At 36.1% G+C, this 15011-nt stretch overlaps 1 protein-coding gene across 1 annotated transcript in view; it reads right to left on the reverse strand.

The window, feature by feature from the left end:
* GRB14 (growth factor receptor bound protein 14) overlaps positions 1–15011 on the reverse strand; it is a 63608-nt gene that overhangs the window by 2519 nt on the left and 46078 nt on the right. The window contains 8 exon segments of the mRNA XM_061452094.1: positions 1701–1794; positions 5510–5597; positions 5689–5746; positions 5860–5976; positions 8121–8201; positions 8786–8881; positions 9072–9182; positions 10228–10365. Of these exon segments, the coding sequence (XP_061308078.1) occupies positions 1701–1794; positions 5510–5597; positions 5689–5746; positions 5860–5976; positions 8121–8201; positions 8786–8881; positions 9072–9182; positions 10228–10365 (783 nt within the window).

A 15011-nucleotide genomic window follows, 5' to 3' on the forward strand; every position in this document is an offset into this window, starting at 1 on the left:
ATTAGAGATATTTATTTTTACCCCTGGTAACTAGCATAGGAGAAATCACTTTACTTTAAAAATAACAAAAAAAGGTCCTTCAAGTAAGACAGGTTTTTCACCGAAGTGGAACAGGTCATCTAGACTATCAGCATGGAAAATTTGACCGAAGTCTGTATGTCAAAACAAGGAATTCCTGGCTTCTCCAAAGACCCTACAACAGGAAAGCAAGGTTTTAGCATGCATGTGTATGATCAATTCCTCAAATGTACTGCTTACATCTGAAGAACATAAGAATTGACTGGGTAATTTTTCTGAAGAGAAGAGGAGAATTATCCAGCTCAGGGAAAACTGAAGATAACTGCAGCTTCTGGCTACCTCTGCTCTCACAGAAGAGAGGTTCTCTTTCCTGATAGGGAAAGAAAAAGTGGTCTCTTAAAATTGAGAGTTAAATGACATCCCAATGCAGTAGAATCATACAGTATTTGTATGGAGTTCAGAAGGCTTTCTAAGCAACACAACACTTATCCCCCACAGTCAGTAGCACAGAGATCTTACACTTGGGATTTTAATCACAGAGCATACACTGATGTTCACAAGGAATCCAGGACACTTTTGGATGAAGGTATCCTCCATTGTTTATTCCTAAACACAACAAAAATCCTGGGCAATTCTTGTAACTAACATTGTTTCACTCCTTTCCTCCCCTGAAATAGTGCTTCAGCTTTATTCTACAGGAACTTTTTTAGGGGAGAATATCAGCTACAAGCCCTAGGTATGGCATACGGAAATTTGGTGAATGATTATAGTGGATCACCAGATCAGAAACAAAACAAAAGCCACTACACTCATTTTTACTGAGAAACAGCAAAGTATCACAGAAACTTTAGGAGGAAGGAACGTGGAGGCTAGAATATTATGTGGTCTGGAAGAAAGCTTTTTGTGAAGAGAGAAGAAAAAGCTATAGGTCTGCTCAGTTATGTGGCTAAAACATGTAACATTGAAGTGTTTTTCGCCTCAACAGGAGCATCCTGTACAAAAACCAGCATAAACCACCTCAGAAAAGAGTGGAAGAGATGGGGAAAGCTGGCCATTCCAGTAGGATAACTGGATGAAATCTTCAAGGAAAACTGATGGAAATATGATTTCAATTTAGGAAATTTCAGCTTACATCTGAGAAGCTGGGCTAAATAAGGATATCAATTTTTTGCTAAAATTGTCCCTTTGAAGAAGACTTGGCCATGAATATACCACAATAACACAAATGAAGAAGAGAGGTCAGAAAAAAATGTTTGAAAAATATTGACAGAAACTATCCCGAACAGACGAGTCAGATACACAAACACACACACGTCATAGGCAGGACACCTAAACAGATGACTAAAACCAAATTGTGCACCTATCTAAAATTGAACAGGCAATATGACCTTTATTAATACAAGATTTTCTGCCATCAGGGTTGCTTCTGTTACAGGTCGAATGGATTCGTTTATTTCTTTAAGACACATTTTAGGATTTCACAGTACTAGTCTAACTTTGTAACATCAAAGCTCACAAATATTCAGCTCTACTCAAGAATACTAATTATTTTTAGTGACAGAGGTATTACGCTTACATCTTCTGCATAACAGCAAATGAAAAAAAAATCCATCAATATTTTATCACCACTATTCAATTGTTTTGGTTTACAACTGTATATATAAACTGAAATATTTACTTACAGGTACAATCTGAAAATGCTTTATTTTTAATCCATGACTCAGTGACAATACAAATGTTTTGGGGTTACTTTGGCTATCACGTACCAGGAATACCCTAAAAGAGATTGAAAACGTTCACAGTAAGGGCACTCTGGAAATCCTTTTGGAAACATCCAGTTAGAACTGTTGTAATTCATTATAGTAAGTATTAGTGAAAAGCAAAAATAACATTAACTATGTACATCATGCTTTTAATCAGTGTTTCTTTGCAAATGTGTCACTGGAAATACTTAAATTCTTCTTCACCTTGTCTTATCTGAAAAATATGCGTTCTCAGAATGAATGACACTGTAGGCGTTAGTTTTTACACTGCACAGAATTACAATGTATCTCTTCAGACAGAAAAGCACCCTCAAAGTTTGTGCTTTGAACAAAATTTTTATCTGGGCTCTGACCCAAACATTGTGCGACTGTGTTACCTAAATGACAAACGTTATAGGGAAAATTCAAAAGGTGGCTTAACAGGAAGTTTACAGAAAGCGTAATGCGAGACTTGTAGAATGACTTTCACGTCTGGCCAATATTCATAAGTGCGCACCCACGTCTGCACATCAGCACAATTCCCACTGAGACACAGGTACACTTCGCTTACTTTATGGCATCATTATTCAAATCACAACGCTCCCAATGGTTAACAGTTGTCACTGCAAGTAGTTCACTGAAAATGTATTCCAACCAGGTTATAGAAAGACATAATTTTGCCATAATCCTGGTATAGGCTAAGGATGATTAACAATAAGAAACAGCTTTCACTGAATCACTGGGTTTTGAATATCAGCTGAGAACAGTTTGGAGGACAGAGGGAAGTAACTGATTCACAGCTTTGTAGTGGACAAAGTCCAAACTGTATTGTGCAGGCCTGGAACAGCTATGGCTAACAAATGTACCAAATAAGGGAAATAGAGGGACAGCCATTGGAAAGCTTATTGCTCTTTCAGGTCACAAAAGAAACAGGTAAGATGGACTTGCATGTATCAACCATGTAGGGACTAGAGGCCACTTACTTTTGCCCAACCAGGTACCAGGAATGAGAGCATAACTGCTATATGAAAAAAAAATGATTTCAGGAGAAGAAAGCAGAAAAGGCTTACAGTGGATTTTCACTAACAGCATGGATGCAAACTATTAATTTCATCCTCAAAACTTTTAAGAGTCCTAGTTTTACAAGGTAAGAAAATACCTGGAATTAAGAATTTTGGATTCCATAATCATTATAACTTCCATCAAAATCCCCACCCATTCTAATTCGGAGCTCTGACACTAATTTAGTTATATCAAAGAGGGATAACTGCCAACTCAGCATGCGGTAAGAGCACACAGCAAATATGATAGGTAAGACTTCTCAGTAGACTCAGGCTCTCTTAACAAGCTCTCTCTCACCACCTAGTGGCCTTTCACCCTCTTCAGGACATAAAAATGTTCAGAGCACACTTACACAGATCGTTCGAATAAACTTGAATGCTTTCTATGTTTGTCATTAAGGACCGGCATTTTATTTTTGTTCAGAAAAATGACAATAAGAATGTGGCACTTCGCAGATATCCCAAATGGAGTTGCCAAATGTCAGTTCCGGGATCCACATTAAACAGTACACAAAGTAATCACATTGGGTAGGAAAGGAAATTCAGGTTGATTAGGACTTATGTTCTCATTCATCATTTCTTTTAAAGTTAATTTTCTTACTTTTTTCCTTTTTTAACAGCAAAGACAAGCAACATTTGTTCTCCTTCACATAAAAAGATCTTTACTCTTTTCTAAGCTTATCACAATAGACCTACTTTAGTTGTCAAAAAATAACTTTATTACGAAGAACGGATTGTAGTTCACAGAATCTTAGAAATGTTAGTTGGAAGGAAGCTTTTCAGACATGCTGGATGACTCCAAAAAACTACTCCTTCACAAACTTACAAGGAATTCTCTGAATGACCAGTTGCATTTTGTCATGGGGCTTTTGGTAATGCTATTATCCCATTCATCAATCAGATGCCAATCAGTTTGCAATCCTGTCAATCATTTATCACTGAAATGTCTTCAAATGCCCTTTAGGGGGTGAAGTATGAAATCTATAAAATTGCTACATAAACTTTGTTAAGAAATTTGGCTTTACACTGGAACAGTAGATCCAAAAACTTTATTCCTTCATAGCACACCTTAAGGCTGTTGCTGTCCCTGCTATTAGGTTATTCAAATACTGATACTACTGTATATCCTTTTTATAATAGTCCCTTTGTCTTCTACAAGCCATTAGGAACAGACTATTTGTTGGTACACATGGTATTAAAGAGGTCCTATGACATCTGCCATATATGCAGGATATCCCCCTGCATGAGATCACCTTAAAAGGCTCAACATGGATTATTTTCTCTGCCCCACCCTCTGCCCCCAGAAACTAAATATTATTTTCATTAAAAACGTTTGTATTTCTGGTGATAATTAATTCTTTCAGCTTGTCAAGAAGCACAGCATTTGTCACATGCTGTAACGTATTCATGACTTCATTGTAACTCCTGAATATGTATCTGACAGCACGAGTGCTCGTAGTACCATGATCTCATCAATTCTAGACATTCCATACAAGAGTATCATCCTCACCAAAACCATGCACACCTATTAATAGATCCAAGAACATAACATAAAGAACATTGTACTAAACTAATGTTAGCAAGGTATTTGCATGTTCATCTTGAACACCATTGCTTTTTGCTCACCAAATCTACTGGGTTTCATTTAACAGTGTGTTTGTGTGTACCCACTGAAATACACTGGAAGATTCATCAGCCCTGGAATTATACACTGCTCGGAAATACATGTTTGAGTCACCTCCATGTCCTGTCCCTCTCATTTAACAAATACAAAATGAATGCAGAGTACAGAAACAGCTTCAGGATCATTAGACAGACTTTAAAATAGGAACCCTTACATGGAAAAAGAAGGAAAAATAAAAATGGGGAAGTCCAATTAGCCATCCTTACTGAGTAGGACTCTCTTTCCATTGCCTTTTATCCTAGAGCCTTTTCTGCAGATGTAGAAAACAGTATTACCATGTACTTAATCTAAAACTGAAGGAATTTAACCAGTAATCTGATGTTATAGGCACCTAACTGGAAAGAGACTCAGAGAAACTTAGAGTTTTATGCAATTACTCATTGAAAAAAGGAGGCCCAAATTTACATTTAATACAGGAGTAAGGATAAAACATAAAAATGAAAAATAGGAGGATTTGAACACAAAATATTTATTTACTTTATAATTTAAAAAAAATTAATATTTAAATGAGAGAAAAAAAGTCTTATCCTAACATTTATTATTTACCTTTAGGGTATAATATGATTTTTTTAGTCATTTTATGAGGAAAAGCATAAGTTTTTCAATGGCTGTCCCTGCACAGTTCATCTCAGAATAATGATTTCAGGCTTTTTTTTTTCATTCTTTCACCACTAATAAGAGATACAAAAGACATTGGTGCCAAAGTTGACAGCTCCCAGAGAATATTGTGCAAATACAGAGCTCAAGTGCCTGGCTCTGAGTGGACATAAGTAATCGGTCAGTGACAGAATCAAAGTGTTAGATCACTATTTTATTGCTTCCAGAAGATATAAAACAGAAACCAACTTATCCCCAGATAGCCCTATATAAAATAATTTTTACTTCTATCAGGTAAGTGCAAACTCTTTTTTTTTCCATTTCCCTCCCCCAGTAAGAAGTACATTAAAATAGCAGCTTTTGACTAGAAATGTGTCTCAGAAAAGTTATGTAAAGAATTAACTTACCCATCTACAAGTCCATGCTGCAAAATAAGTCTCTGAGCCTCTTCTCTAGATATTTTATGATGAAACCACGACTGAGATCGGTGTATAGCTGTAAAAACAAAGATCTTTAAAAAATTTTTTGCCTTTATTGAAAGAACCAGCTATTGCATTTCTCTGGCAATTGATTAACTCACACATACCCATGTTAGACATGGCAATAGGACTACCATGTGAGTTGAGTCGTAGACAACCTCTCCTCTGTATGAGAGAGAAGTAAAAACATGATTTCAAAGTTTTTTTGTTAGAAAAACAATCAAACAAACAAAAACAACCCAGAAAATACTATTCTGATAAAACAAAGGTGTTGATACCCGCCACACTAATCCTTCTTCGACTGCAACTGAAAGGGCTTCTGTTGGATTTTCTATAATTCTGCTTCTGTGTCCTGAGAAATCCATTGCTACCAAAGAATTTTCTGAAATGCTTCTCTGCAACAAAGAAAACTAGATTTAGTTTGTTCCTTTTTTAAAACATCCATCATTTAGAAGTCAGCTTCTGAAAAAACATTATGTTTTGTAAGTGGTTCAAGTCTGCAGCATTTTCCATCAGAGCCAAACTCATTCAACCCGAGGGAGCATTTGCAATTCCAGTGCTGCTGCAAACTGCTATTTTACAGTCTGGCAGGAGAGATCATCTTTTTGCCTTACTGCAATGGATGATAAGTGCATCAATTTACCCGAAACTCTGTTTATATATTTAACTATTTAACTATAACAAGCCCTTTGTATGTCAAAACAGGTCAGAAAACTGTTATTAAGTTGTCCAAGTAACAAAAAAAAAGGATATATACATATACATATATGTATACATATATACATATATATACATAACCATCAAATTAACAAAGATTTGGAATATTTCATTATAAATTTCATAAACATATATTTTAATATAAATTTTCACTCAAACTTTACTGGATTTTACAGACTTAACTGCAGGATCTGCTATACTTTTTCTCCTAGTGAAGATCAAGTTTGTAGCAATAGAATAAAAACACTGAAGTTTGACAAAACAGTCTTAAAACTCATCAAAATATTTCTCAGAAACCAAGGTTTACAAAATCAAGTTTAATACAGATTGTAATGGCTCGAAAGTTGGCAGGCACTGGAATATCAAAAGATTAAAAGAACATCCTAGCATTGTGTAAATTAAAGTAAAATCTGGAGCACAAGAGGCCCAGATTTATGTAGGGCTAGCAAAACTCCCCAGTCCAAAAAAAAAAAAAGCAGCTCTGTTTTGCTCCTGTTTGGTTACAAGCATGAATGTAACTAGAAATTACAGTTCACTGTAATTCTTGACACCATAATCTAAGGTCTGCCCGAGTAACTGTAACCTGAAGAAAACTTTGCAAAAGTCAAAACCACAGGTGAAATAAGAGAAAACATTTGTCTCTAGGAGAGTGGAGGGAACTCCTTGTAGCTGACATGATTGTGAGTTATTGAGGAATGTGAAACATGGAAGTGGCTCCCCTGTGAAGTATGCTCCTTAGCTTGTGCACTTAATTCCCAAGTTTATCCAATTTGCTGTTTAATCCATGAATTATGCACAAGTAGAAAAACAGTGCCATTCTGTCTGTGTTACAAGCTATGTGAGTTAGAAAGCACGCAGTAGTGTAAGAGAAGAGAGAATCAGTAATGGCTCTCAGATTCATTATAAAAGCAGCAGCTAGCTATTGTAACAGCTTCACATAACAGGAAATGAAGACATGGTCCATGTATTAATCACAGTTTTGAAACCACGCTTATTAGCAATATCACTGAAAACTAACTTTTTAATACTTTTAATGGCAAATGCATGTTTTAGGCATTTTAACAGCAAGAACTACAATAAAAGCTAAAAAAATCCACCATAAAATCACCGTCATGAGTCCTTGCAACAAGTAACTTTTACTCAATTTGGCCAACAAAACCCACAAAAGTGATATAAATCATCCATGAAAAAGTCTGAAATCAAATGACTCATAAAGAACTGAGATAACATAAGATATTAAAGGGACATCCTGATCCAATCCCAACTATCTGTCTGAGGAGATGGACACAGCATCTAGTACAGGCTGCTGTCCTCCAAATTTCAGTTCAGCCAAATTACAGTGATCCTCTGAAGTCATCAGTATTGCACCGAAATTCACCTCAAGTACTTAACATTTCATATTAAAAAAAAAAAATAAATTACTGTATACCAAAAAGGATTTGTTACAGCTTTCTTATACAGCACTTAGAGCATGTGTATCCTTAAACACTTTGCTTCTTTTTTAATGCATTTATAGTTCTGCCGCTGTTTCCAAAATCCTCTTTCCATTCTTTTTGACTGTGATAATAAGCCGATGAACTCTTAAAATACTCGTGATGTGACAAAGGGAAAAAAAAAATCTTAATTGCTCTGAACTACCTGACTTGCATTAAGTAATTAATTAGCTCTGCAGTCAACCCTGACAGCCCTGAATATTTTGGCAAGCATTTGCACATGCAAAGATTTGCAGGATCAGGTCAGTAGTATAACTGACGCAAGTTACTTAAAAATAGCATGATGGCAGAAACAATGTATTTATTCATGGAGCTACTGTGGGACATACCATAGGTGTTATATTCAAAGGGCTGCAGCCACTTCTACCTTGATATGGTTGCATGTAATTCTGATACAGCTGCATCCCATACTAAAAACAGAAAATAACATGGTTAGCATTTTAAATTATAAACCTAAGCCAAGCAAATTGTTTTCCCAGATGTAAATAATAACACATGATTTTCTTTATCATTAAAACTCAGGAACAAATGCTGTTAGGATAAGGAAATGCACATTATCATCATTGTTGCTGCTGCCTTCTTTATAAACGTACATTCTGCATTAAATACTACCCGTTTAATACAATAAATGACCTACTCCTATTTTGTCACATATAGACACATTTTAAAAGCATACTAAAAGCATTCTTGTGTATTCCTGTTGTTTTGTTCAATATTACTCAACAATCTCAATGACTTCAACATGGTTGCATACAAACATATGCTTACAGTTAAGTATTTGCAGGACTGAGGCTTCAAGACATCACCCCATGCCCTACAGTGATTTCAGTAATTTGGTCTCCGCTTATTGGGATGAAATACAATAAGCTTTCACATTTAAGAGTACAAAGCTGATATTGCTATTACATGGGAACCTAGATACCCCTCTACACACAATATCAAAATTTCACATAGTAAACTTAAGCAAGAAGCTAGCTCCACACAGAAAAATTACCTTAAGCAACCTAATTGCTGTCATCCAACAGGTCCTACTTTGTTCATCATCTGCACAGAGCTGTTTCAGGTCTCTGGTTCCTCCTGATTTGTTAGGCTAGAAGGCCACAGCACATTTTTTTAGCATTAATGCATATCTTGAAGATAATACCTGTTGAAATAAAACCCACTAATTCTCCTATTTTATAAGAGACAGCTGAATATTGTTTTCAGAAACCTTAAAGTATCTTCAGCTTACCTAAAAATTGTGGCTTACTTTAATATGTATCAGAATAACAAGCTTGTACCTTAAAGCAGAATCCATAGTTTGTTGGTGCTCCAGAAATCTTTTTGCCTGTCAAAGACATGTACATATCACTATTGCTGAATTCACAGAAAAACTGCAGGTGCCTTGGCTCCTAAAAAGAAGAGCAATGTACTATAGTTAGACTATTTTTAGCCAGCCTCTCCACATAATAAACTCAGGAGATATAGGAGTTATCCTGTTCCAAAACAGTCTTAACATACTGTAGTTTTATCTCTGACATCATGAAATCTAGAAAGAGACAACTCAGCATTAATTTCATAATGCAGAGGAAAAACACATCAAACTAGTCAAAGAATTCATTCTTCCAGAGAGGGAGAAAAACCAAAGTACAAGTGATGATACTTCTCGGAAAACATCCACTAAATTCAAGCCATAATAATATCAGAGCAGGAGTCAAGTTTTGACAGCTGTATGCATTTCAAACACCAAAATAAAAGGTACTGTCATAATCTGAAAACTGTCCACTACTGTTTCTAACCATTATCTCCATCCTCTAAGATGAACTAAGCTAAGGAAGAAAACAAAAGAAATTTGCTGAAGGATACAAAAGCAGCTCCATGATTGCTCTGTCAGTTAACACAGAAAATTCAGAACAAGAAAAAACTTTGGTTTAAGTGGTTTACATAAAAGGTGTCTCAACTCCAATGTATCCTGTTTAACATTATCAGGTTTAAAGAACTGCCACCAAAAAGTTGAAGTAGTAAAATGGAAAACTGGACAGTGACAAAATGTGAGAACTCTCAAAATCCTCCTGTAAAATCCCTTTATACACAGGGTTTTGTTTATTTTACATAATGAAGTAAGACAACCACTTTTCAAAGCATCTACTTACACTTCAGCATTTTAACTACTAGTTGAAAATTCATTTTAAAAGGGTACTCTGTTAACTGACTGGAAAAATACTGATCAGAATGAAGCAAAGTTAGGAAAAAAGAAACTACTGTTTTTAAGACAATACTTTCCCAATTTTATATTGCTTTAGATTTTACCTGTAATAAATACCTGTTTCCTTTTTATCATTGCAAGTTGAAATTAAAATTTTTTGTTATTAAAACAGATTTTAAATACATACATATTTGCTCTAACTTCATTATGGTCTCCCTTTTTTTTTTGGTTTGTTTTTTTTTTCCCCTTACCTTAGATGTACCTTTAATGGAAAAATAAAGGCCAGATCTTCTCAAAAGAAAGTACAATTTTTTCCAGGATTTTTTCCCCTGCTCCTTTGCATGCAAATAACCATGAATCTCAGGATATGTGCTGGAGCTTAGGAACATCTGAAAGAAAACATCAGATATGCATTTTTCTTTCCATCTCAAATCAGCTTTCTGTTTCACTAACATACTCAAGACAGAACTAAGGGGAATAAACCCCTAAATCCAGTATCACACCACAGTAATTCAATTGTGATTGCATCTAGTCTCATTAAGAGTACCTCTGACTTAAGACGTGCAGAGTGTTACACAACTCCAAGGTATGCTAAGCAAGTTACATATTTATATGGAACATATGGTTTGAAATGAGAGCATTAGTTATGCAATATGTTGACTTCAGCAACAAAACCAGTGTTAAGAAGTTCTGATCCCATGCCTCAGACCCTATTTATATAAAACTGCAAATGAATGCTACCAACAGAAGAAGAAGAACAAAAAAAAGCTACCTCTACTTCTCCCTGTGTTACAACCAGATAAGGGAACCAATCTGAGTTAAAATTAATTCACCAAAGAAATCACAAAAACTGAATCACAAACCCGTGCAGGTCAGGTAGATGTTACCATTTTCAAAAGGAAGAGACAAAGGAGGGACCTGCAGTGGTGCCTGAGCAGCTTTAGGAGCCAAAGCCAGAAGCTGGGCCAATCAAGACAACTCCTGCTCAAGATATTCAATGGCTTCGCTTTAGCCATTTCAACCAGACATTGTCAGAGTGCAACACAATTGTTATCTAGCAAGATACTGTTATCTTAGCAAAGACCAAGTACACAGTTTTACTCATTCTGCAGAATAAAACTGCAGAAGTACCCATTAAAAGCTGGCAACCATATTAACTTTATGCTAATTCCATGAAATGTATTCATTTTTATTACTCTTCTTCCAATAAAACTGCTCAGAACAATGACACATCTAAGCATACTAACCTAGAATCCTTCAATTTCCATATGTGCAAAGGAACCAATGTCATTACCAAGCTCTTCAAGGAAACTTGCCCCAGGCTGGTCTGTAGCATCATAAATACTATCTAGACTTATATAGAGGTAGGGAACAAAGGGTTTTCTGGTTGGCATCTGCAGTTTCCACTGCCACATTTTCCTCTTGTCCACTGCCACTTCCAGAAAATCTGATTTGAGGACACAAAGCAGCAGATTACCAGGCAAGAGACAGAATGGCCAGTACAGGACTGCCGTAAAATAATTAAATGAATGTGATTTTGGAAGCACACCAAGTTCTTTAGACACTAAATAATGCAGTTCAACCAAGAAACACAAGGCTGCTTTCACTTTTATTATTTTCCTATCTTGCAGTCTAAATTCAGCTGGTGTGAATGCAGTAACACAGGCTTCATTTGACAGGGGAGTGCCCTAGCTCACAGCAAAGAATGCATTATGAATAGCTTCACTGTTATTCACCTGAATAGTTAAATTACAGTAAGAGTAGGTACATCTATCTACAGTGCTACTGCCACACAGCTGTGTGCAAATGCAGTTTAAGCTATTTCAGCCACACTGAAGCAGATGGGTAGGTTCTGGTAGGTGTTCTAGCCTGTTTTTTCCCCATTTGCCACGAATGAACAAGTTCACTGATGGCAAATATAAAGGCTGAGTTGAAGAAGTATTTTAACTGCATAAACAAAGTCAAATGGAAGCTTTAGGAAAATCTAAATGAGTCAATCTACGTAAAAAAAAGAACAGCATCTTTTTAGGCTTTAGTATCTCTGCTTAACATGAAAGGAGTGGTTGGCTCACAGCCTGCACAAGTGTCTTTCCCAGGATTTCTGCCATAAGAGCTTCAAACCAGAAATGCTGTCATGAAAAACACGTTTCTTACTCAGCAGACCAAAGTGGAATACAAAATACAAAGCTCAGCTTCAACAGTCATCGTTGTGCCCATGCTATCAATTAAATAAAGTAGCAATAATGCTAGGAAAAAGGCAATCCCAGATCCATCTTTTTATTTCTAAGACAGCTGAGGAATGTGAGAAAATACAACATGAGCAAGCTGAAGTTAAAACTAGTAATTGTCAGAAGGAATGAACAGTAAAAAATATTTCAGTCAGAACTGAATGCAATAAACACCTAAAACTAAAGATAGTAGAAAAGACAACTTCATTGGGATTTTTGTTCTGGGTTGGTTTTGGTAGGGTTTTTTGTTGTTGTTTTGGTTGGTTGTTGGTTGTTTGTTTTTTTAATGGAGGTACATGCAAATTTATTATTGGGGAAGTGGATCCCTGTTCATACAGATGATCAATATGCAACTAATATAAGAAAAATAAGAAAAGTCCTTAATATCGTAAGATGAATTGTGGAGAGTTAAATGATGGTATGCTGCAGGCAGGGATTACTGGTCACATGATATGCAGAAATAAGCTTGCGCCCTCTCTCCCATGCAGTGAAATATATAACATGATTTGTAGGGTGGTGTCAAATGTCACCATGTCTTTCAGATAGTAGCATATGACAGCACCAAGGACTCAATTATCATTTGCTTAGCTGTAAAACCAATTTAAAATCAAGCTGAACAAAACCCAAAGCAAAATAAATGCCTTTTGTTGGTAAAAAACAAATCAATCAACAGGTGAAAAAACAGAACAGGAAAAAACATTGCACTGTCTCAGATTAATATAATAATAAAAAAAAAACCAGAAATTCTAGATGTCACTAAATGCAATGAAGTTTGAGAGCCATACTCATAACTATAAACCTTATTTGTATGCACCTTCAACATTTTTAATGAAAGACTGGTTGCAGTAGCATAGAAAATATTTGCTAACGTGGATGCTTCTCAAGCATTACACACTATTTTTGAGAGTCGAAGCCAACATTTTCCTAAGGCTCTGTGAATCAAGTTGAATTTGATGACTGATTTCTTCAAAGATGTGATGACTGATTTCTTCAAAGATGTGATGACAGTTGGCAATGATCCAGCCCAATGCTACTGGGAATGAGCAGGATTTTCCCCTAAACCTGCTGATAAATTCTAGGGCACCAAGTAGTTCCAGTGAAGAAGTATTACTGACTCTCAGTATTGTCTCCTATTGACTTCAGTCAGTCTGAGAGTTTTAGACTGGCAGAAAGGCCAGAAAAACCTAGAATGGAAAATGGGGAAAGGCAGACTGGAACATGCCTAGGAGATTGACCAAAGGCTGAAATTCTGTGCATGGCTATTTCAGCCTGAAATCTGGAACAGAATCAGATGGGAAACTGGTCAGGGAAAGAGAGACTTTCTGTGGCAGAATGATTACAGAAAGAAAGCTTGGCTCTTAAATCTGTGAAGGCAGAGAATGAGAACAACTAAGAACATGGGGGCTGGGGCAAGAGATGGCGATGGAGAAGGCCAAAAGGAAAAGTCACTATCAGGAATTCAACCTTTCACAAAATGTAAGTGCCTGTCTTGATAATCCCGATGTGTTGTTAACTTAATTTTTGCATACATAAAATTTATTTTGTTATTCTTATTTAGGAAAGGCATATGTTCTCGTTTCATATATCCTACATCAGGTGCAAGGTTCTTTTTATTCCTCTGGACGACAGGTTGGACATGTGCTGTCTACAATAGTTTTTTCTAATGTATTTACACTATATGTAAAAAGCAATTAGAAAGAAGCAGCCAAATTGATGAACAGAACCCTGAACTTGAAGTCTACCAACCAAATCTGAATAGAAATTGCATCTATTAGAGAATGTGGGGTGGGAAGGGAAATAGGTCTACTCTTAAAAACAAAACCAGAAAGAACCTGCTATTTTGAAGGTGTCACTGTTAAATTTAAAACAGTGACATACTGCACAGTGGAAAAAAAAACAAAAAACTTGTTACGATTAAATATAAGACCCCTCAAAATTAAAAATTGGAGAAATGTTATTCACAGACAAAAAAAAAACAAAAAACCCCAAAACCCAAAATTTTGACCCTTCAAAGGAATTTAAACAAAAACGACCAACACCTTATTGACCTCAGTGAGGGCAGGATATCACCTATTAAGGACTCAGTTCTGTCAACACTCTATGCTGTGCAGTCTATTCATTGGAAGTGCTGTCATGAATAAGAGAGGCCTCAGATTAAGAGCTTCATATTGCCTTCCTTTTTGAAATGTTTTTAAGTATCCAATTTGCAAAAATAAGCTACAGCAAGGCTTCCAGATGATCCATACTGCCTACCACTAACCATGTATATACAGTGTTGTCTCAGAGCAGCCATATTAATAAATCATAGAATCATAGAATCGTTAGGGTTGGAAAGGACCTTAAGACCATCTAGTTCCAACCCCCCTGCCGTGGGCAGAGACACCTTATGCTAAATCATATCAGCCAAGGCCTCGTCCAACCTGGCCTTGAACACTGCCAGGGATGGAGCATTCACAGCCTCCCTGGGCAGCCTATTCCAGCCAAATACGGCTTCTAATTCTAATAGTGACACTTTTTTCAGGCTGTAAGTCAAACCTCTCTTTGGTATACACAGACATTTGGTATATGTCAGACCTAACAATTTTACTTACCACATGCTAAATGATAGGAGACAGGTAAACTGTTGGGTTTTTTTTTTGTTTTGAGGCTATTCAGATGTTCTGACTTAAAGTCATCAGCCAAAATATCCACTTTCAATGAAAGTCAAGAAAAACATACTTGAAAAATATTTTACTTGCTCACCGCTCAATACACAAAAAACTATAGATGTATCAGAAATGATTTTTTTAATCACTTGTAAGCATTGA

The sequence above is a fragment of the Pezoporus flaviventris genome, unplaced genomic scaffold, assembly GCF_033815535.1.
Source record: "Pezoporus flaviventris isolate CSIRO_AGI_PZ_B2104156 unplaced genomic scaffold, CSIRO_AGI_Pfla_v1 ptg000001l, whole genome shotgun sequence".
NCBI lineage: Eukaryota > Metazoa > Chordata > Aves > Psittaciformes > Psittacidae > Pezoporus > Pezoporus flaviventris.